General features: G+C 41.7%; 1 protein-coding gene across 1 annotated transcript in view; it reads right to left on the bottom strand.

Moving 5' to 3' along the window:
• SLC44A3 (solute carrier family 44 member 3) overlaps positions 1 to 24,152 on the bottom strand; it is an 88,052-nt gene that overhangs the window by 41,421 nt on the left and 22,479 nt on the right. Inside the window, exons 4-9 of the mRNA XM_019528341.1 lie at positions 23,082 to 23,218; positions 21,636 to 21,729; positions 19,384 to 19,553; positions 18,072 to 18,161; positions 17,293 to 17,417; positions 14,615 to 14,801 (exon numbers count right to left, since the gene is read on the bottom strand). Coding sequence (XP_019383886.1) covers positions 14,615 to 14,801; positions 17,293 to 17,417; positions 18,072 to 18,161; positions 19,384 to 19,553; positions 21,636 to 21,729; positions 23,082 to 23,218 — 803 coding nt within the window. The remainder of the gene's footprint in view (positions 1 to 14,614; positions 14,802 to 17,292; positions 17,418 to 18,071; positions 18,162 to 19,383; positions 19,554 to 21,635; positions 21,730 to 23,081; positions 23,219 to 24,152) is intronic.

Below are 24,152 nucleotides of genomic sequence, written 5' to 3'. Positions count from 1 at the left end.
TGTGCTGCCCAGCGTGTGAGCTCCGGACAGGCAGCAGCAGCAAAGTCTACCCGGCACGGCAAGCAGGGGGCTGCAGTTTCTGCCGCCATGTGCAGCCCTGACGGGTGAGCCCGGAGCCAGCGCAGGGCCCAGGCTGGCAGCTGGGGTGGATTACAAGCCGGTGCTGAGCACAAGGGGTGGAAAAGCCACCCCTCACCCACCCTGTGCTGCAGCCACTCGCAGCCTGCATGGGGCTGCCTGTGCCTGCTCAGGGCAGCCCCATGTGGGCTGTGAGTGGCTGTAGCAGGGAGCACCGGCCATGGGGCAGGTGAGGGGCCACTTTTCCCCATGCTCCACACTAGCTCCTTCCCTGCTGGGGAGCAGGGTGTTGGGGCTGCACACTGCCCCCCACCTGTACCGCGGGGCTGGGGGCCACTAGGAGTGAGCAAGTGTGGGAGCCAGTGGGAGCATGGGGCCCGCACCGGTGTCCCAGGGCCAGTGCTGGCGGGGCCCAGAGCAGGGTGGCAGAAGCGCAGGATCCCAGCTGGTGGGGCTCTATGGAGCCAGGCCAGCTTCCCCCTCTCCCTGATGGTGCAGCCCAGCTCCGCAGACCCCTGCCAGCCTGTGCCTCGCTTTGGGCCCCCAGGTGCTGGCCCTGGGACATTGGTCCCAAGAAGGTGACCAGGGGTCGGGACACCTGTCAAGGGGCGGGGCTACCCACGAGGCCCTCAAAAGCTTGCCAACACTGGGTAAGCAGCCCTCCACCCGAAATAATTGCCCGCTGCTGACACACACACACGAGCGCGCACACCACTGAAACAAAACACAATAAAGTATACCACCAGTTAGTTTGTAAAACATGAAATACAGGCATAAATATAAAATCCAATCCAAAAGTGAATTATATTGCCTTTTTAACATCTGTAGAAGTTTTAAGGTTGTTAGCATCATTTGCTTTCTTAAGCAACACTTAGACACATTCATATCTAATTATGTTAGCATTTTTTGCTTCATTCTGTTAGTAACAATACGGCATGCATATTTTTATACAAAGTGTAGCGTTACACAAAAGCCTATGCCACAAGTCAAAATGCATGACTGACAAGTCTTCCCCTACACATTATGCTAGCCCCACTCTTTTGATCAGGTTAGGCACTCCTATTTACAATGCCAGAGCATGAGATAGTCTTGGAAAGGAGCAGGGTTGGAGACAGCACACTCTGGATTTAGAGTAATTAAATCTGGAATTATCTCTCTTTTCCGCTTGCTCATCTGTGTTAACTTTGAGGACATGTGTTCACACAAGACTGGAGTTACATGTAAATGATATTTCTTGGCATTAACTTCTAGCATATCGTTGGTTCTATTCCTGGCACTACCACTGATTTTGGACAAATTCAAACTTCTGTGCCTCTATTTACACATGTAAGCTAGCATAAGAGTCATTTTCCCCACATAATTGTGAAATTATTTTAATGTACTTTGAAAGTCTCCATAACATGTTACGAGAACATGTTTATTGTTTTTGGTTATCATACGTTTTAGGTTTAACTCTGGAGACAAATAAGTGAAGATAATGGTGTTTTTCACCTCTGCAGGATTAGCATTGCAAATAACTTATCCTTTTAAAATTATTAGAATGCAAGCTATTTTTGAATCATGAGAGAGAGGGGGAAAAAAGAACCCCAGGAGGGACTGATCAGATACCATAAAATAAGCATTTTTTCCCAGTTCAGGTAGATCTTATTCTGAAAGTTCCCCTGATGAAGTCACATCCCATAATATGGTGCAGCTGGTCCCAGCTACCAAGTTCTACCATACATGGGTCATTGCAGCTTAGTGCACTCCTTGTTGAAGAGATAGCACAGATGCATACTAAAGCTGTTTCATTTTTGCAAGGAATTTAGTTTTATCTAAATAGGTAAGCAATACAATGAGGTATGACCTATTTTAAGCAGGTTAGATCAGTGCTGACTTTGGAAAATGAGTACTGTGCACAGCTGTAAGGATACTCACTCAACTACCACTATTTCCAGCATTTTCTAATAATTTTTAGACCTGTGGAAATTCAAGTTAATTTACAAAGTAGAAAATCCACCTCTGGTGCTTCAATTGTCTTTTTCTTACCTGTCCTTCTCCTTCAGAGTATGGACCCACAACAGTTATTTTTCTTTTTATGAGACGCTTCAAGCAGAACAATTCTCCGCACACCAAAGCACATTTTACCAGATGCATTGTACAGTTTTCTCTTGTTCTGAACTCAGAATATGTCTCAAATCCTTTCATTCTTGCAGCAGATATCGACTGCTCTGCTATTCCATAACATGCAACTAGCTAAACATGCTCACCCTTCAATTATAACCCCTTATCAGGGGCAAATGAGCAAATGGTACAGTGGATACGATCAATGAAGGTCTTCTCAGCCTCTATTTTCTTCTGAAGAGATGTCTTGTTATTTGGTAGCAAAGCTAAGCATGCTCTCCTGAGGTACAACCCCTGCTTTTGAACATTTCGGACGTGCAAGCAATTGTCATAATGTAGTGGTACTCAACCTTCGGGCCTCGCAAGCCAGAGAGGTGCAGGGCCAGTTTTGGGGCTGGAATAGACCCTATGAACTAGGATTGGGGCCCCCCTGGGGGGCCACACACCATCTCTCCACCAGGATCAGTTCCTGGTGCCCTGCACTGCCTCTACCTGGTCCTTCATGCCAGGATTGGGCTCTGGGGCCTGCACCATCCTTCAGCACTGCGTGCCAGGATCAGACCCAGCACCATCCCACGCATGCAGAGCCAGATAACAGGATGTCAGGGGCCAGATTAAGAAATGTCTGTATCAAACTGTAATTCCACACATATTCACAAGTCAGTACTGTATGAAATAATAACTAACAATAAGCATTGCTTTCACTTGATTGACTGCTTTTATGTGCATGGATACTACTGCCCTCTGCTGGTTGAATACCAGCCATGCCAGTGTGTGGATGGCTTTGATCATTTTATTTACTAAGGGGAGTTGTTCTATTACCTTTCCATGTAGAGAAGTCAAAGGTCAAGAGTGCTTTTCCTTAATGGTTTGTATTGTGTTCAGCTCGTGCCTTTTTCTGTCTGTGGTTACTTTGAAAGCACAAGTCTGATGGTACTATCATGCTTTATATTATTTTTCAGCTGTAGAGGTGAGATTATGGTAACGACAGGGGGGTCTTCTGCCTGACTTCCAACTAACACAGCCATCTACTACTTTCTGCTCATACATTGGTAATTCCATAGTTCAGTGGTATTCAACCTTTTGGTCCCACATGCTTGGATCTGGCCTGGCCCCTTATGTTGGCCTGATTGCATGCCAGCACAATGTAGCACACAGGTCCATGTCATCTGGCTCAAGGGCCTCCAGAAATTTGGGAGCAGCGGGGTGGTGGCGGCATTAATTTGTGTTCCCCTGCTCCCAAATTTATGGACCATTGGGAGACCCACAGGCTGGATGGCATGGCTCCACGGGCCAGATCTGGCTGGTGGGCCAAAGGTTGAACACCACTGTTATAGCTGGATTGGAGTGTTGTTGTACCCATTATGGTCCAAAAATATTAGTAAAGAGTTTTTTTTATGGCATCTTTTATTGGACAACTGTATAGCTGGAAGAGATACTGGACAAGCTTTATGGCAGAAAACATCTTTCTTCAGGTCTGAAGAAAGGTGTTCTGTGCCTGAAAGCTTGCTCAACATGTCTCCCAACTACACAGTTGCTCTGATAAAAGATGTCACAAAACAACCTTTGAAGGGTCAAATATCCTACTGAGAAAGGCCAAAAAACCAACAAGCTTTCCTGGTCACTCCAGTGTATCTGGTCACACAGGCTAAGGAATCTGCACTCAACCTCAGAATAGGGTTCCAGTTCACCTGCAGAAGATTGTTCTTCCAGTCACATAACAACAGATGGGTAATTCACTGATTTTTGACACTGCTGCATGTGTGTTAATATAATATGTTGATAATAAGGAGTTAGGAAGGGCCTAAATACCTCACTGTTGAACCTCTATACTTGGCAGAGTCTGACCAACATGCATATTTTTCTCAAATGTATTACTCTTTTGCAAATCTAATTTGAGCAACTCTTGTGTGAAGTGTCTCCAACCTTTGGAGGTATAAACCTGCAACACTGGATGTTTTTAAAAATAGGTTGGACTTGCTTAGACATCCAAATCCTGCATCAGGGTAGGAAGCTGGTCTAAATGACCCTTCGAACTACATGATTCTATGATTTCAAGATGTTGACCATGCTTGCAGCAGGATTTTGAATAGGTCCTCCCTTTGACTCAGTAGCCCCACATTACACCCTTACATACTCCCCAGCCAAAGGGCTCTGCAATACAATGCATTGAGCTATATTTTGGGACTTGCAAACTCATGACATATACTCGAACGGGGTAGCTGTTGGGTTTTTTTGCTGATGCCTGGAGTTGCAGGAAGTTTTAAGTGGCTGGGATGCCTAGGAGCATGGAAACATATTTTCCTCAGTTTAGCAATTCCATTCTCAGGAAAAAACAACTACTGGTTAATGAGCGCTAAATTCAGAACTGATTTCCCCATTCTTGGTAGTCAGAAAATATTGTCCACTTTTAAGTGCTTCATATTGCAGTCAGGAAAGCTTTTGGCATTGTCCTCTTAAGTTTCTGTGCTTTCTTTTAATTTAATAGTTTTTGTGGCTTTCCTTTTTCCATGGAAAGGGTGGGCAGGGCAGGGTTAGAGTTCACAAGTAAGGTAGGTGAATGTAGACGGACTGTCAAGGACCTTTTGACAGGGCTGTCTATCCAGCTACAGAGTGGCTGGAGGCCAAACACTATCTAAGCCCCCCGCTGCCACCTCCTTGCCTACTTAACTGCTCCATGCCAGTGCCCCTGTGATGCATGGAGGCTTTCTGAGCATTGTGGGCTCTCCTACCCCACTCCCAGGGCTGGCAGGAAGTGGAAGCCAGAGGAGGGAGGGGGACCTGGGCAACAGCAACAGATGGAGCAATGGGGTGAGTGGACCCCAGACAGCATCCTGCAGTCTATGTGAGCAGGCAGCCCGTGGACCGCAAGTTGTGCAGCCTTGTCTTAGGACTTGATTTTTACTCCTGGTTTAGCTGCAGCATTGCCTTCCTCTAACAGTTGTACTCCCCACTGTGCTACAAGTTACACCTATATAACATGAAAATCTCTCACAGCACTCCAATCTTGTACATTATACATAGTATTCTATCCTTCTGCCAGATATAAACTTATGAAAACATGCCTTACACTACAACAAGATCACTTCTGATTCTGCAGTACAGTAGAACATGATCCTGATAAAGTAGCAATCAACATGACTCAATGTTCTAGGCCCCTATAAGCTTTTTCAGAACACATGTGAACTCCATGCCTATCTACATAATTACATCTGGTGCCAAAATTTGTGTTACCTCCAGTCTCCTAGAGTTTCTCATCTCTTCTGGCCTTCTAGCATTGCAACTTTTACTTAGGTTTGTCCTGATCTTATAGGCCACAATTTAATAAGGTGTCTAATTAAAAATTTCTGAGTAGTTCCACTGACTTCAGTGTGCTCAAGTCCCTTGCAAAAATGGGCTATAAGCTTTCTACTGCTCTGAAGGAGTTAGCTCCTGAAGGCGGGGGGGATAAAGTATTGGCATGGCAGCATAGAAATCAGGTGCATCACAGCTGAAAAAAGGATCAGGTGCCCCAGAGCTACAAAATGCACAGATGCTATAAATATTATAGAACTGCAAACAGCACAAGGAAAACATTGAGCACAGGTGTAGCACATTAACAAGCCAATTTCACTATTCTTTCTCCTTCATGGTTACAACAATTGCCTGCTGTTGTCACATGTATTTTCATCTTTTTAGTATTCTCAACAGATTTGCAGATACATCTGATGCAAAATTAATTGGACACTCAGTCACCATATATGTATATTGCTCCAAATTAGAATCCTAAAATTTCAGCAGTGGATAGCTTAATATTTTATAAACCTCACTTTGGTGGGGAAACTTCTTGGCAAAATAGACGATCCAAACGGTCAAGTAAACAGCTTTCAGAGATTTAGAGAACTGTGCTGAACTCCGCCAACAGCTCAGACCAAACAAAAAGCAGTCTGGTTTTGAAAACAATAGAAAATACAAAGCATTCTGCTAAGACATTGTAGAACCTGAATTCTATAGAATCAACATGAGATTCTTTATCTATTTATTTTGTAGAGTGTTAAGTAACCACTATTCATTTTAGAGGAGTAAAAACTTTCTCCTACCATATACAGGCATTAGGACCAGCAGCACTTGTGATAGCTGACATTTGAGAGGACTCAAATTCAGACACCAAATTAGAGACAAGCTTTTAAAAAGGACTGTGATGGGGTCTGCACATCCCACAAAACAAAGACACCGTTAACTGGAGTGAGCAGGGAAACCAGGACACTGTGACTGAGATAATCAAGGGTTAGGATCAACCTCCAACACAGGACAAAAGGCAGGCCTGGCAATAGAAAGCATCTGTGTAACTGAGAGGAGCTCTGGGATAGAAACAGCAAAGGAGAGATGTGACAAATTGGAACTGGTCTATGTTGCAGCCAGTGACTCTGAGAGTGAAAGGTAAGTCCAAGGAAGGAATTGTAGTAAGGCCAAAGAATGGGGGCTTAAATAGGAAGTAGCTCAGAAGCCATTGGATTGAAGGCTCCTGGAAATTTAGCTTCAAGTCCTGGGCTGGGACAAAGCAGCAAAGAAAGGCTCGAGTGCCTCTACCTCAAACCTCTTTTTTCCCCCTACAAGACAGCTGCTAGTCAGCACAGGGGTTCAAACTGGTCCTGGCTATGAAGTGATAAATAGAAAAAGGGAAGGCATTGTCCACCAGACTCTCAACATACAATAGCTCCTTCATTGGCAAGACCACAGCTGGAGTACTGCGTCCAGTTCTGGGCACTGCACTTTAACAAGGACGTGGAAAAGCTTGAGAGAGTCCAGAGAAGATCCACCTGTATGATCAGAGACTTGCCAGGCAAGCCATATAAGGAAAGGCTGAGAGACTTGGGTCTCTTTAGCCTAAAAAAAAGAGAAGGCTGAGAGGGGACTTGGTAGCAGCTTACCCTTATATCAAAGGAATACTGCAAGGGCTCAGCAAGTAACTGTTCCCCAGGGCACCCTTGGGGAAAACCAGGAGTGATGGCCACAAACTCCTGGAAGACCATTTCAGGCTTAACACAAGGAAAAACCTCTTCACCGTTAGGGTGTCCAGACTTGAATGAACTCCCTCCAGATGTGGTGAAATCATCGGCCCTGGAAATCTTCAAGAGGAGACTGGACGGTCAGCTTGCTGGGGTCACCTGACTCCAGTTGTCTTTCCTGCTGGACCCAATAATCTTGCGAGGTCCCTTCCAGCCCTTTGCAATCTATGAAATCATACTCCTGTATTTGAGTTCATCTGGCCACACTCAATTCCAAGTCACATGGACTTAAGGAGAGGAAAGAACCCCTAACCAGAATGCTCGCAAGTTCAAATCTAGTCTACTGACTATTTCAGTGGTTCTCAGCCTCCTTAGTCTGGGGGCACCCCTCTCATTAGCCTCAAGGCACTCCTCAGAAAGTGCTAGATCTTAGTTTTCACTCCTTTTTAGACTACAGAAAAATAGTAGAGCAATTCTTTTATTGCAAAGAACTCAGAAAGACCAAGACAGATTATAATATTTTTAACACTATGTGAAAGTGAAATCTATTTGAAATCTCTTGGTTTATCTTGTGAATCATGTCAGTACACCTAACAATATTAACATTGCATGGCACTTCACATCATCCCTGAAAGCATCTCAGGGCAACCCAGATGCTGCACCGCTTTGGTTGAGAATCACTGGTCTTTCTTATTATACACCTGACTCTCAATTTCCTGCAAGTTTTGTGGACTGCATGTTCACATTTCTTTATATTTAAAAATGTTTCTCGCTCTCTCTCCTCTCTCCCATGTATTAGAAACATACCAATGTAGCAAGTGAAACAATGGAACTGACTTAAAGAAAAAAAGGACGGTCAATAGGGTGGTAAAAGGTTAAATAGTAAGTATATTTATACCAGTAATGCATTACAGTTACCATTTAGTGTCAGATGCAGTCATGTGGGGAAGGAAAGCAGCACAGTGCCCCAGGAAGGCAGGAAGGCATCCCTCCACCTCCTCACCCCGCACAAGCAGATGGCAGGATGGAGGGAGGGAAGAATAGGGGGAAAGGGACTAGTACTTATTGAAGGAGTGAGTGGTCTAAAAGAAGTCCTGCCTGTCCACTGCAGCCTGCAGCTCTGTCTCCTCCTTCCCCCACCACATTGCTGCAGCTGGTCAGTGGGCTGGGAAGGCCTCTCACCAGCTGCTGCCATCCATGGCTTCCCATGGGCTGTGGGACTTGCCCCTCCCACCCTGCTGTAGCCAGTCCCAGCAGATCAGAGCCAGGCCTCCGCAGTGTGGCTGGGGGCAGCAGCACAGCACAGGCAGCAGCCAGACTGGAGCAGTCCAGGGCAGGCTCCCTGCACCTGCATGTAGAGCAGCAGGGACAGGACACAGTGCATACATGGGGCCAGTCACCACCCAGGCTGCAGCAGGAGAAGGTGCATGGAAATGCTGTTGCTGCTGCACCAGGGCAGAGAAGGGGCAGAGGGGTGCCCAGTTCCACTTGGAGGGAAGTTCTGCAGAGAATGAGGGAGGGGGAGGACCTGCCCCCTGTGTGCAGTATATCTTATCAATTGTTTAACCAATATCATTACAGGAGTTTAAACTGGTAATTATTTAAGCGATATATACATTCCTAATTGTGAACTGCACAAAGTCTTTTTTTGTTCTTGTATATTCCCCATTTACAGTAATGTTAATGGTTTCAAGTAGAACCTCGAAGGTAAAGAAAGCAGCTAAAAAGAAATGTAATTTAAAGTGATACTGCCCCTTTTGCCTTTTTTGAGAGCACTTGTGTAGCAAGCCAGTCAATCCCCCAGCCATGTCCTCAAATCAACTGGACTGATGTACATGATTAAAAAAGAAATCTAGTTTTAATAATTTATAAGAGGCAATAGATTAAGTACAGCATAGCACAATGCTGTATTTCTGTCAGTCTTAATTCCTTTTGAGCCATATTCTGACACCGTTATGAGGAATAGCAGTTTACTACAAAATTAATATCAATAGATGACTTGCACAGTGAGGAACTATTCAATAGACCTGATCCAGCTAATCACTTAAGCACTTACGTGCTTTGCTGGATTTGGGGCAATTTGGGTAAGGGTGGCAGAACCTATCTCTTGCTGAGCATCAGACTGGCTAGACACTCAGGGCTTAAAATGATCAGTGGAACAGTTGTTTAATAGTAAGAACACAGGACTGGGAACTGGAATGACCGATTCTTTGCTCTGTGCCACTAGTGCAAAAGTATTGCAAAATTTCCACAACAAACTTTTAATACAACATCTCTGACAGGTTCAAGCAGTAAGGAAAGATGAAAGCATCTGAACAATTCAAAATACTGTTTCTCAAACCTCTTTGAGGGCATCTAGTGGATAGGAGCTGTTACTACTGCTTTCTGATTTAAAATTTAGAGAAAGGTAGCTGTGTTATAGTCTGAAGTGAGGCTAAAGGCAGGGCAGGATGGCACCTTAGAGACGAACTCATTCAGAGAGGCATAAGCTTTTGTGGCAACAGCCTACTTTGCTTTCATCAGAATCATTAACAGCCATTGTCTGACCTTATGTACTGTACTGTAATGATGTGAAGAGAAGAAAAACAAAGCCTAATTAAAAAGTGATTTGCGATTTGGAAAAATGAAACACCAATTATTTTGTACCTGCACTAATGTGTGTGTAGTCACTTGTAAAAACAAAATAAGTATTCATTTTATAGTGAGAATGTGTAAGTGGCTAAAGGCTTGAAACTTACAACTATTGGCAACTATGCTAACAGCCCTGTACTAGATCTTAATAAAAACAGTATTAAATTCTACATCCTCAGACTACACTGACTTGATGCCCACTGACTGATGTTCTTGCCTGTGCTAAAACTGACGTATCTGATTCCTTCATGACTAAGGTTATCATAAAACATGACATTACTACTATGCAGTGAGATCATATGGCCTTCTGTAAGACACCTTACTTTGGAAAGTGTCTATAAAGAAACACTGGCCTTCTCATCTATGTTAAGAGTGACAAAAATATAAGACTTCTTTAACCATGAGTTTTCTGCTGTGTAAGGGACTTTACAATATACACCCACTGCTTGACATTTACTCCACAAGACAGAAAAAATGCTTAGAGGAATGGCTAGCAGAAGACAAAGTGTTTTCAGAGAGGAAAAATTGTGCAAAAGCAAAAGCATCTCTTTGGGATTTGTTTCCATATTCACATAACAAACTTTACTCTTTCAACCATGATTAACCTTTTTCGGCTCCTCTGTAAAGTCTCTAGCAAAACACCGGAATCACCTTCTCTTCTGCTTCCCCCGTCCCCTGAGGCCAGTGGCTGTAATGCTGTGGTTCTAGGAGGAAAATGGACATATCCTAAGCCAACTTGTTTTGGTGAGTGGTCAGGAAACTGCCTTTCCACTCAAAATTAATAGTTTAGAGCAGTGGTTTCCAAGCTTTTTTCATCTGAGGACCTCTAAAATTTTTTAATGGTGGCACAGACCTCATTGAATTGTAAGTATCAGTATTCACATACTTTTCATTGTTCATAATCATCTTTCATGGACCCCTTAGATAGGGTCTGAAGACCCCCAGACGCCCATGGACCACAGGTTAAAAACCACTGGTCTAGAGAGGTAGAAAAGGGATTCTCTCATCCCAACTTTTGATGGGGAGCCCACCCAGTGGGTTTATGAAAGGTCTCTTTTTCTCCCCTTCTTTTCACCCCCTCCCCTAGATGGTGAGGAATTTCAGAAACACCTGCTCCTTCAAAGCTGCTTGATTTAGAGGCCACATTTTCAGCCCACTTTACCTCTTCATTAGTCCCTCCTGCTTACTGAATACTGGCCTTCCTGGAACAGATTTGCTTTGCTTTATGGACATCATAGATACTTTTTCAGCCTACTTCTCTTATCCTATTACTTGCTTTTTTTTCTTCAGGTCATGACCACAGGTGTCCTATTAATAGGGACCCTGTAATTTAGGCTCTGATTGGAAGAAAAGCAGGCTCCCTGCGGCTTGCCAGAGCCAATTTCAGGCATTTTTCAGGACCAACTCTCCCACGCCTTTGGCTGAGGGAGCCTGCCATGGGGATGATTATTACTAAACCGTGGCACACAGGCTGTTACCTATGCCCACAGCCCCTAATGCAAGGGGTACTTATCTGCTCCGTTCTGGACAGGGCTTTTAAACTCCCTGACAAAGCGGAGAATTGAACAACCTAAGTGGCTGAGCCCCAGCAGGAGCTCAGCCTGTACTAGGCTGTCCTTGGAAACACATGGAGCTTCTACAATGTTTCTGAGGCTCTTCTGCCTTTCTTCTCCATGCTTCCAGTAAAATTTTTTGTAAACTGTTTTTCTCGCCCTCCCTCTCCCCAGAAGTTTCAGGCCATTTCTGGCCAGATTGCAGTTTTATGGGGCTTTAAAGGGAAAAATTAAATTTCAGGCTTTCCTCTGAAATCCCCTGATGCCCAAATTACAGCGGTCCCTACCTATTAGTTCCAAACACAGCATTCTGCTAGTGAGGAATTAGTGGCATGTCTTTCAGAATCGGGACCAGTCTGTACTGAACTGTGATATCTTCCAAGAAGCTATCGGGACTTTTGTTAGTCAGTCTGCAAGTTCCCTTCATCCAACAGCAGTTTGGATATAGACTATGAAGAAAAGACAGAGAGGTAACTACTCATTTCAAGGGTAAGAAGAATTGCTCCTTATGTAAGTTTTGCTGAATAACTTTACTGGATTTGCAGTTGGATCTACCCTTCAGGTACTGCAAAGATTACAGTAACTGTAGTAAAATTAGGTATCATTAATCTCAGTGTGCTAGTTTTGAAATATTAGTGGCCATAAATGCTATAAGAAATGCCAAAGAATTCGTAAATATTTATGCAGAGTTGAATGTCAGGAAATGCCCAATATGCAAAATAATTTTCACAGGGACACTTTAGTAACAATAAAGATGATTGGATGAAATTTTGTTTTATTAAATCTAAATTTGGAAAATGTCAACTGAGGCCAATGCTTTAAAAAAAGTGATTAGTGTTTTAGTGATGCCAAAACAAATGAGGGGCTCTAAAAAGCATGTACAACTCATATGACAAAGAATTTGAGAGGGATAATGAGATATTCATAAGTCACAGCCAAGTATGTTGGTGTTCTGTTCTTCCATTATGCAAACAGCAAGTGCACCCTCATAGCCCAAATGAGTTACGTCATCTTTTTTCCCTTAATACATGCAACCAAAAACAAGGTCTCTGTGAGAAAGCATAATGTGTTCCTACTCTCTCTCATCCTTCATCAATTCCACCCCACAAAACAATAACTAGCAGATCCTAGGAATTTAAAATACCCTTTTTAAAAAAAATGACAATCAATCATAACATCTACCAGCAACCTATATGGCTATTTTTATGAGACTTCTCCTTGTGAGGTTAGATATTTCCATTTATACTAGCCTCCTTTCTTGACATTTCAGAGGAGGCCAACCTGTCCTCCAATATGGTGGCCTCCTATTGGGGAACCTTCCCTGTTTTAGGTGGCTCTGGACGTGAGAATCTCATAATGCATTGCTTCAAGTAATGCTTCCATGTTCATTCCTTTATGATTTTTTATCATAACAAATTCTTATCTACATAGTATGTTCTCTAACTTCATTGTAAAGCCTGGAACAGGACACAATTGCCCAGTAAGATAAACCTGTTTGTGTTATATCAGCCAAAATAACTACAGTCTCATAATGTAGCACCAGTGTCATCCCTCGAAAATATCAACATCTCTGCAGGTGGTTTATTGCATCTGTGCCTCTGGCAGACTTAATCTCCATCTCTTGGTTTAACTGTTTGTTTTCACCTTTGTAGTTCACCTTTGTATGTCATCTAAACATTTCTTCCTGTATCCTCAGGTTGTATATCCACTATTTATTTTTTACCTTCATTACTGTCTAAGCCAGAGCCAATACATTTGCAGTGATATTTTAAAAGGAAAAGAAGAAAAGTAAAAGAAATGCTCTAGACACTTGGCTAGTCTTGTTCAGTCAAGATGTATTCATTCTTTATTTGCCTGGAAATGGGAGCTATATACACATTGAATAAACTGGCTACATAGTCAACTGTGAATATTTTTGTGTTGCTCTTATTAAAATGCTACACTATGCTCCTGGAACTTGCTGGCTCTATAGCATAGGAATGCAAAGCCTTTTATCCTCAGAATAAGTACATTACAAACAATAACAGTTCAAGATTCCCCACTGCCACATCAATGGCATCTCAGCCCTTATGGGGGAATGAAGGGAGAAGGGAACTCCCTGTTCCTGGCTCTTCTACCAAGAATGTATAGCAACAGCAATATATACTTCTAATGCACACTTATCCGCTGTTTTCTGCTGAGACCACCATCTTGTTTTACTTATACCCCCATATGATGAGGATGTCTTTTTAGTCTCTACCAGTCTGGGACATATTTGGCTGAGATTTAGAAATGAAAAGTATATTGATGTGGTTTGCTTGTAGTTGGAGGAGAGATATTTTTTTTATTTCACCTCAATTCCCATACCACACCCTTTGCTTTTAAGTCTTCATCTATGAATACTTCATGAGCAATGTCTTTTGGTACATGCAACAACTGCCTAAGCTTAAGATCTATGAGCTCCATGTCTCACTCTCATTTCCCTCTTTGTTTATATATTCAATTTTACTCTCCTCCTCTTAATTCATTCTCACATCCATCATTTTTACCTCTTTACATTAACTACATATGAGAGAGTGAGCATGTGCACAACTAGAGAGCAGGACAGGGAGAGGGGCTCGAAGGTTCCCTGAAAGTAAATGTTTTCTGCTGTAGAAAATGCCCCTGTACAGCAGAGGCATGTCATGCACCTGCATGACAGTGATGAGTACAGCTTAGGAGAAACCTAGCTACTGAGTCCCCTGCCAGATACCATTTCAGAAATTCTCACAGCAATGTTCTCCAAAGCAATTTAACTCCTTCTACACTGTGCATGCGTTTGCGTGGAGGGAAGAGGGGGTGGGGCACAATGGGACCTACTTTCTTGCTGTTCCCATAATGGAAATCACCTGTTTCATAACAAGTGCTTTAAATCTAAACTCTCTTCCTTTCTCTTATACTCTTCATTTACAGACAGCAAGCATGCATTTTGTTTCAATAATCTAAAACATTATTCCAATTTCAACTAAATCCAGAAAGAAAAAAGTGAAGTCTCTGTGAAGAGTATTAACGTTTCTCTCCTTTGTAACATTTTTTACTCTCTCTGCCCTGCAAAACAACAGTTAATTTTGCAGTAGGAGACATCTAGGACACAGATTCAGTAAAGGGAAAACATTACTGCAGTGCTGCTATAATACAAGATATAGCACATTTTAAATACTAACACCAATAGATCCTGAAAAGTTTTAAAAAAAAGCCCTGCCTAGTATACATCCAGGACTACTGAAAACTGAAGATGCTTACCTGCAGTTCCTAAGCTAAGTAGCACAGCAACCCAGAATACCCAGAAGAAAATGAGAATCAGAAAGGTCCAAAATGGCTGGAACAGCAGAAAAGGGATCTTGGTAATTATTTTACTTGCAACCTGGAAGAGCTGTATAGTCAGCTGAATCCTCTTTCTTAGTACAAATATGAGGACAAGTAGAACAACCTGGAGAAAGCAAGGAAAAACAATTCTCTACTTATTTTTTTTTAAATTATTACAAGTTCTTCAATTTTGGGAGAGGGGTACGGGGTGTTACAGATTCTGAGGAGGCACTGCAGGAGAACATTTTTCCATAAAGCAGCGTGCATTAAAATGGTTTTTTTAAAGACACCAGGAAAGCTGAATGGATTTTTAAGCCCTACACTGGCTTTAATCTCACTTCTAATTAGGCTAGCTGAGAGTTTTGCTGTTGTTTTCAGTGGAAGCAGGATCAGGCCTTACATTGGGAAGCACTGGAGGAGTCATTGGAAATTGATTTGTCAGTTATATGCATGCAGATATATGCACAGAAAATTGCTCCTTGTTTGAAGAAATAACTTGCTTTCAATAAAACTTCCTATGCCCTTGATCTTTAACAAGGAACTGTAAACAACATCTAAACAGGCACAGAGCACACTGGAAACTATAAAACAATGAACACAAACAGTGGCAGCTGCTTCCCTACTTTTCTAGCTTGCACAATAAAGAAACCAGATGCTCTATTAAGAAAAGCAACCTGGAGCAGTGGATGTTTCCAGAGCATTACAAATGACAGTGGATTGTACTGGAATAAATTTGCATCCAAACAAAACTTTTCCTATTATTTTATTTCCAAAGGAATTATTCAGAGCCCAGTGTTTGTATTGTAAAGAGAACATACAAGCACGTGTATTGTATGAATTGCATTTTGTTTTACAGAACCAACATTAATAGACTTGTGACTTAATTCCCATGCAACAAGCTATTGGTGAACACATAGTGGGCAATGACATAGTGGGTATATGAGGCCACTAGGCAAGACAGTGTGGAGACTTGATGCGAAGTGCAAACTGACACCCAGGTCTACATCTCCTGTCCTGACCCTGGCCCTACAGTCTCAATCCTTTCCCAGTGCCTAGCTCCAGCTGAGGACTCAATGTGGGTGAGTCACCTGAAGCTGAATCCAGACAAGACATGGTGGTGGGCAGACTGCTCGACTTGGGCGGGGCATTAAGACACCTATCACTGATGGGGCAGCTTCTCCTCATCACTCAGGTTTGTAGCCTTGAATACTCTTGGATTGCGTGCTGCACTTGTTTGTCCAGTTGGCAGCAGTGGGTAGAAGCGGCCTTCACCAGCTCCATCTGGTCAGAAGCATATGACCTTTTCTTTCAGATTCAGATCTGCTCACCACCATCTATGCCTGCGTAACCTTGATGCTAGGCTACTGTAATGTGCTCCATGCAAGACTGCCCTTGAAAATCATCCAGAAGCTGCAGCTGGAACAGAAAGTGGCGGCCTACCTTCTGATGTGCTTGGGTTGCCAGAAGCACATAATTCCAGTGCTCCAAAGTCTGCAGTGGTTCCCAACTGCTTTATGCCCCACAGTGATCCCCAAGTTCAGCCAAAAGCAACCTCCTAGCGAGTACTGTAAGTATACTGGGTCCACTTGGCAAAAGTCTGTGGGAGGTCATCCTCAGTTGTTGTTCCTCAGCTGAGGCCTGCCAGAGTCCAAGTATTGCAAGACCTTCCTATTTAGGTAGGTGGTTAGCACACAAAGCTACAATGAGACATTGGTTGTGGGGGGAGGGCTCTGTTTTATATCAATATTCTAGTTCCTTTTAAGTTTTGTTCTTGTTGCTTTCCTGTTTTAGAAGTTATTCTGTTCTCTTATGTTAAGCAGCTCTGAGCCCTTGCTGGGAAAGGCAGCATATACAATCAGATAAATAAATAAAGGTGAAAAGTTCCCTTCAACAACTTAGTCATGGTAGTTTGGCCCTGTGTTGGAAACAGGAGTTTGGTGTTAGTCAGTCACAACCTGAGGCCAGGACATGCTGTGACTGCAGCAGGTATCCTTCCTTTCCCCTACAATTCCTTTGCGTTTCTTGCAGTGTTTTTTTTAGTCCACTAATTCACATTTATATTGATCTAGGTCCTGTTCATTCTCCTGCACCAGTGCTGTAGTATGCTCATCAAATGGCTCTAGCATGAGTTTAGATGTTGTGGAGGACCTTGCACTGACCTTCCATAATGCAGATGAAATTTACCATAAAAATAAAGAAAGGCTTAATAAGTGTAAGCTGATTGATTTGGCTGCAGAAGGAAGGCAGAATGCACCAGACTGTAACCCATGAAAAGATAAACTCTCACTTCAAGGTGGTATTACTCCTACAGCCTCAAGGAAACTCCTCGAGGATCCAATTTCAAGTTTGAATAAAACATGTGCCCTTACATGGTTGTTACTATAATGTGTGCTTATGCTGTCCGATTACCTGCCCATAAGTTTTGCTGAGAAGAGCAGAGATGAAAGGCAGAGCTTACTGGGCCATGTGTAGGGCTTTACTACAGCAATCATGCTACATCTGGTTTTGGAAATGGAGCAAACATGGCACTTTGCAATAAGGCTGACACACACATAACCTCGTTCCAAGATCTGAGATTCCATGCTCTCTAATGGTTATTCTGTGAAGTTTCTTACCTTAATCACTGTAGATAAAACAGCAAATCCAAGTAAAAACTTCACATTTTCCTTTTCAGTTTCCAGTTCTATGCTGGAGCTGTTAGTATAATCATAATACAACCACCAGAGAACACCTGAAACAACTAGAACAAGTACAGATGCATAAAGATGCAGGTAATACTTCACAAGGAGCTAAATGTTAACATTAAAGGCAAGTCACAGTTATACACAGCACATCTTATGGTTCTGTTGCCCTTCCCCTCTTGAATTTAGGTGAAAATGAAGAAATGTAGTAGAATGGGATAGAATGGAGGACTTTAGGTTACAATGTGAAAAACGACATGCTAGTTTGCTATTCTGAATTCAACATCAATTATGAAGTTTGTCTTGTTGCTTTTTGAAGGTGCAACTTTGAAGTTACAAAACTTGTTGAAAGAGATAAACCTAACTTTGACTCATCCTTTATACTTTTTCCTTATAAAGTACAAAATGTTATACTTAATTTTCTGGAAACAGTAGCATTGCCCATATCCAAATGTCTAGAAACGATTTCTTTAAAACCGCACAATGACCCAACATTGTTATTCTATAGCTGGATCTACATTACCAGATCTTTGCACCCATATGGAGGCCAAAGTTCCATCATGGGTCAGACTGCAGGATCTTGGCTTATTTTAACTTACTAAAGATACCTGAGAAAACAGAGGTTTTATGGGTTTTTCTCTTCTCTTTCCTTCTCCCCCTGTCTATATAGTTTCACTGGACTGCAGGAAAAAAATTAAGTCAACTATACTTACATAACAATCCAAACACAACCAGTGTAATGAAAATATGGACCAAAAGTGTAGTGATGAATTTGAAGGTTAAAACCATTATCAGAGAGAAAGCTGAAAATAAAAAATAATATATTCATGCTAACTTAGCAGCAAACTGATTTTTTGAATTTCAGATGATCTATACTTATTCATATTAGCTTACTATTTAAATTTTGTAAACTTTGAAATCCTGAGATTATAAAAAAAATTCTACTGCATTAATCAAACAATAGTAAACTAATTACATTTGGTTATGGGTTAATTTATCTCTATGATTTAATTGCCATTATTCACATTCCTCATTAGCCTCCTACCTTTCTTTCCACCCCCAATTATTAGCTTCTGATGATTGGTCACCACTGGATAATCCACTATGCAGTCCATTTTGAGTGGTGCATTAACTAGGACTTACTATAGTTTCCAGGATTTGAATGCTATGGAATTGCATCATTCTCTCCCCACACCCCTGCCCCTTTAACAAAATGCCTCAAGCTAGGATACATTTTTCTTTTATCACAATTTTATCAATAGTTTCTAATAGAACTAGATAAAAATAAGTAAATGATGCAGAATGAGACACGTCCCCACAGTTCTCTAGAAATATATTTAACCTGTACGCTAAGGGCGCATCCCCACAAGCGTGCGTGTGTGGTTTGCAGTGCCACAAACCCTTTTGCAGCACTGCAAACATGTGGTGCACATATTCACTGCACTACTAATTAGCAGTGTGGTGTTTTTGACACCAGGAGATCCTGGTGTAAAGAAAACAAAAACAAACTGCTGCAACAAGTGGCATGGTATACACGGCAGCAGCGTGTGCTGCCAGAAAGGAAGCCTGGCCAGGCAGAGCCATGCTCTGCCTGCCAGCCAGACACCAAGTAGCCAGATTGCCCTTGCTGCTGCCCCAGGAGGCTCAGGACCCCAGGTAAGGCTGCTGGGGCCAGCCCAGATGCTGGCCCCTGCCTCTCCTATCCCAGCCGGGGTAATCTGCCACAGTGCGCGTGCAGAGTTGCATCTGAGGACAAACAGCAGTGGCACAAATACATGTCGCTGCTATTTGTCCCCTGAAAACTCCACATTCCCACTCATGGGGATGTACCCTAAATGCTTTACAAAGGCAAACAGCAATTCTCTTCCTTTAACAAAGAAAACTTGTCTGTGCAACAAATATAAAATCTTTTTTTCTTATTATATTTTTTAAAAATGAAGTTGTTACTCCACAATGCTTTGAAATACGATATTCTAATATTTTTTAATTTAACATATTAAAATAAACTATTTTTCATATTGTTACCTAGTGCAAGGACACTCAGTCCTATTATAATATCTCTTCCTGCCATTATTCCACTAAGAATGTGATGAAAAATGTCCACTCCATTGATTACATTTATCAAGACAGATGCAAACTGTGAATAGCATTCAGGGTTTTGTGGAACACATCGATTAAACAATGGGAAGGATTTGCTGGAAGATGAAAGAGAGAAACAAGATAAGGGATTCTCCACTGAGAGATCAATCTCACAGCCCAATACAAGGATAATTCCCCATCAACCCCCTGTTAAATGTAACATTATATTTTTAATACAAATTAAATAAATATTGTTATAATTCCTTTCTATGACCTAAATGCAGAAAAAAAAAGAATGTAAGCAGCTTTTGTTTGTGGCAAGTTTGCACTATTAGTCTGAATTTTAGGTTTATTGCCCCAGAGCATGTTCCAAGATTTAAACCAAAACACACAGAAACCACTTCGCCCACTTAGTAACCTACAGCCACCTTTGGAGTAAAATTAAGCAGCAGCTCCCCAGACCACAGCAAAGTGCACACAGTTTAGAACAGAAAGGATATATCTATGCGAGAAACTTACTGCAGGGTTGCTTAATTAGCTCTGCAGTAAATGTCTCAGCATCTACATGTGCAGTGCTATTAGGATGGAGTAAACTAGTACTTGTAAAGACAAGTACTATCCTACAGTAGAGGTTTTTTTTACTCTGCAGCAACACACATGTAGGTGCTGATGTGGCTGGCTGAGGCACAAGGGTGCTTCAGCGCAGGGGCTGCCTGCCAACTAGCCCCAAACTGGAGCACCCTCATGTCCCAGCCAGCCCCTCCGCAACACACTGAGCCAAGTTGGAGCAGCCCTGGACTGGTGGGCTGACTGCTGTGCCCTCTGCCAGTCAGGGCTGCTCTGACCCAGCTCAATGTGCTGCGGTCCTGGGAGCATACACAAACATGGCGCCCAGAAGTAATAAACTCCGGCATGATACGAGTTGTAGTTTATTGCTGTGCATTAATTACACATGTAGATGTGCCCAAAGTGATTCTCTCTGTATCTGATCAAAACTGCAGGAGGGACTTATATAGGTATAGCATATGCAGCCAAGCTGGAATTTGACTAGATCATTGTGACCATCACTCTTACTCTTAGGAAAGGAACCATGAAATCCTGAATGACCACAAATGGTCAGGATGTTGGATTTTATTTTTCATTGGAAAATGTGGTTCTAATAATATAGTGACATTGACACTGTGTTAGGACACTTCTTTTCAGCTAGTACCAAGTCAAAACACCACTTACTGAATTACCTGGGGGACACTCTGTAGCACCTCAAATTTAATTCATGGTCTTCTATTCAAATACCATCCTGTCTTGTTTTGCTTTATTTACAAGGACAGGTAAAATCAAAACAATAGTTGATTTGGCGGTAGACTATACAAGTATTATTATTAGTAGACATTTCTAATTCACACAAACTTATGTTTAGTACACTGAAACATTTTTAATAATCTGTTGTGATCAGTTTTACAAGGTGCTCAGTACAATTAACCCAATCAAATACTTCCGTATAAAAAAATAACATTATTTGGTAATGTTAGCTAAGCGTCTTAACCGACTGCTTTTGGCATTGCCACATGCAGTCAACAGGAAGGTTTTCAGATTGCAAACAAACTCTCATTTCTATTTGAAAAAGTCAGACTAATCAATCAGTACAGCATGTCTCTAATATGCAAACAACTGAATTAGGAAAACTGCTTTGACTAGTTTTGCTTTTACTGTGGAATCTCTTGTATGTAATAAAACCTACTTTTGAAACATTCATTAATACAGAAAGAAAATAAGAATGATCAACAATGCAAATGTAATATCTGCTATTTGCAATCCATGTTATGTAACATTCATACACTGTCCATAGGCCATTTTTCTTCATACAACTCCCAAGTACTTGCTTTTGTGCAGTGAAGCAGCTATATAACTTTGTAAACATCAAATGTCCAATTCTGCCTTCCAGGGGCAATGAGATTAAAAGTAAGCATGTACTTAAGCCTCCTACTGAGTTGGTTCCTCAGCCCAAGGAACAGGAGAACAGCGTGTTTTTGCACATGCAAGAGCACACGCACAAACGTATAAGCATAAACCCAAGAATATTAAATAAAGTAAAATAATACTGGTAACATACTAGGTCAAATACAAAATGTGAAGGACTTTCAGTCCTTGAAAACTTGTCTTTGTGTAGAGGGGGCTATAAAATAAACAGTATTTCTTACCTTGGTGGAACTGGTAGTGTGGGGCACAGCTCAGCTGCTTTTGGATTTAGTGTATAACTGGAAACATTCAAGTTATAAACACAAAGGCAAGAATCTAAGAGAACAAAATTCCCAAGGATGATAACTCATTATTGGTCAAAATCTGTTTCTCACCAAAACAATATTTAAAATATATAACTAACGTTAGTGCTTAAGATGCTGCTGAAATCAATCACTGGTTTAACATTCTTGTGCAATGCAGTATGCTTTAGTCAGCACATTTTAATGTGTTTATATTTGTGTGTTTTAACAAATATATCAAATACGATGCTAGCCATACTAAGATACATCTTTAGATCTTAAAATATTCTCCCAGGACAGTTTAAGTATTTGGTTGGAGTTTTAGGTACATAATCTGGTCATGCTGAGGTGTTTAAACAGGAACATAGGCATAAGCAGCTCATTATGTAACATAACAGGACATCAAATAATGAAAAAAAAATTACAAAATGAGGTTACCCCCTCCCCAAACCCTAAGCAGCCATTCTTGCTAACCAAAACAGAAAAACTGAAAGAACGAGCTTCAGAAACCAGCAACTGCCTGCCAAATGCCTACCACTCTATTCAGCATGAAGCATTGGCCAGTCTGTTGGATTTATTATAAAAAATGAACTGATTCAGAATCAGAGCTTCCCTGCCTCATGCCCACAGAAATCCGCCTCTGGGCTCCATCCCACCCCTCCAAATGCTGTGGACTAGCATTTAAATGGTTTCTCATTTGTACCTACTAGTGTTCTCTAATGAGCATTTCAAAGTTCTCACATCTTTGCCTTCTTTACACTGGATGAGAGGCTGGTATTTCTATGTCTCAGTGTTATGTTTGCACTGCTGACTACAGGGCAAAGTACAGAACCCCAAGCTAGCTGTATATGAGCCAGCAAAGGTACTAGGAACAATTTAGCTGCTGTAGCATGAAATTCAGTGTGGGCTTCATGAGCTTAGCTGCTTTCTGCAGTTAAGCAGCTTCCAGTACCCAAACTAGCTCAGGTATTTCTACACTATGCTCCCAATTGCAGTGCACACCTGTATCAGTTGCAAAAATGCATAACAGAGGTATTAGATTGTAAAGAAGCAGTGGCAACACTTGTACTCCTTTTCAGAATTTAAATATAGGAAACAATTACTACTTGTCATAATATCCTAATTTAGAATATCGAAATAAAATCAAACACTTTATCACAAACTTCGGCCTCTGAAAACTAGGCCCATTATGTCTGATGTGGGACAAAGGAGACAAGTGATCACACTTCTGCTAAATGCATCTTTTAAACAGGACATGAACTAGAAAATGTTTTCAGTTTATTGATTGAACAAAGAAATTAATAGTAAGGAAGCAAACACTGAGCATAACATTTCAAACTGGTGTATATTTCCAAGATGAAAACTTCTTAATTCTTTACTACATACCATTGTTCTTTGCAAAAAGTTGGATGTCTTCCAAAGAGTTAAGTTGCTCTTGTGGACAGCTAGACACACACAAGGCAACTGAATTGATTTTAAGATCTTTGATTTCCAGATTGCAGGAATTCAAAAAGAACACGAATCTATGAAGGATAGAAAGTAGTCTCTTTGAAAAGCACTTTCTGTGTTTCACACATTATAGTTATGAACTTCCTTGCTGTTTCTAAAAACAGTACGATACATAGCAATTGGCAATGTGTTTTGAAACTAAAAATTAAGGAGGTATTTTAAAACAACCAACCTTCCATACTACAGGCTGTTTTAATCTCAACTTGGATTGCAGAGCCCTAAACTTGCAGTCATTTCAGAGGGAAACCCTTATGGTTCAGTGGAACACTGCATGCGAGTCCAATGGCCAATCAGCAACATAACTATTTACAATAGCTTCTAAGACTTATATTCTCTTCCTTGCACTTTTTACTTCCATCTCTTACTCACATCTTTTACTATAAAAGCACCTGAATAAAACATGTGCCTGAGGCTCCCTGTACACATTACAATCTGCCCTGATTAATACATTAATTGCAGCATAAATGGCAAGGGCACTAAACATACACTAAATGCAAGGCACAAATCTTCTACATATGACACAGAACATTTTTATGGCTGGTTTGTATGGTATCTTAAATTGAACATACAGCAGGGCCAGGGCCAACAATCTGTTTGTTCCAGCCCCAGATCTATAGGCATTCAGCTTTCAACTTGCTGGTGCAGGGAGAGCCTGGGATCATGATTGTGTGTTCCCCTTGCACTAGCAAGTAGAAAGAACGTGATCGGGATTTGATCCCCAATCCCAAAATTGCACCTCTTGCCATGCACGTATGGCAGGAGGTGTGATTGTTAGGACTGGGGTTCAGATCTCATGGCACCTTCAAATGAACACGTGACCAGGTCACAAAATCCTTGGATGCAGGGGTAGCAGTAGACTTAGTCTTTCTGGACTTTAGAAAGGCCTTTGACACTGTCTCTCACCCCTTTCTCATTAAAAAACTGGGGGACTGTGGTGTCGACACCTAC

The sequence above is a fragment of the Gavialis gangeticus genome, unplaced genomic scaffold, assembly GCF_001723915.1.
Source record: "Gavialis gangeticus isolate Ggan-Ray unplaced genomic scaffold, GavGan_comp1, whole genome shotgun sequence".
NCBI classification, from domain to species: domain Eukaryota; kingdom Metazoa; phylum Chordata; order Crocodylia; family Gavialidae; genus Gavialis; species Gavialis gangeticus.
The sequence above is the reverse complement of the archived record's forward strand: the minus strand, read 5'-3'. Positions and strand labels throughout refer to the sequence as shown.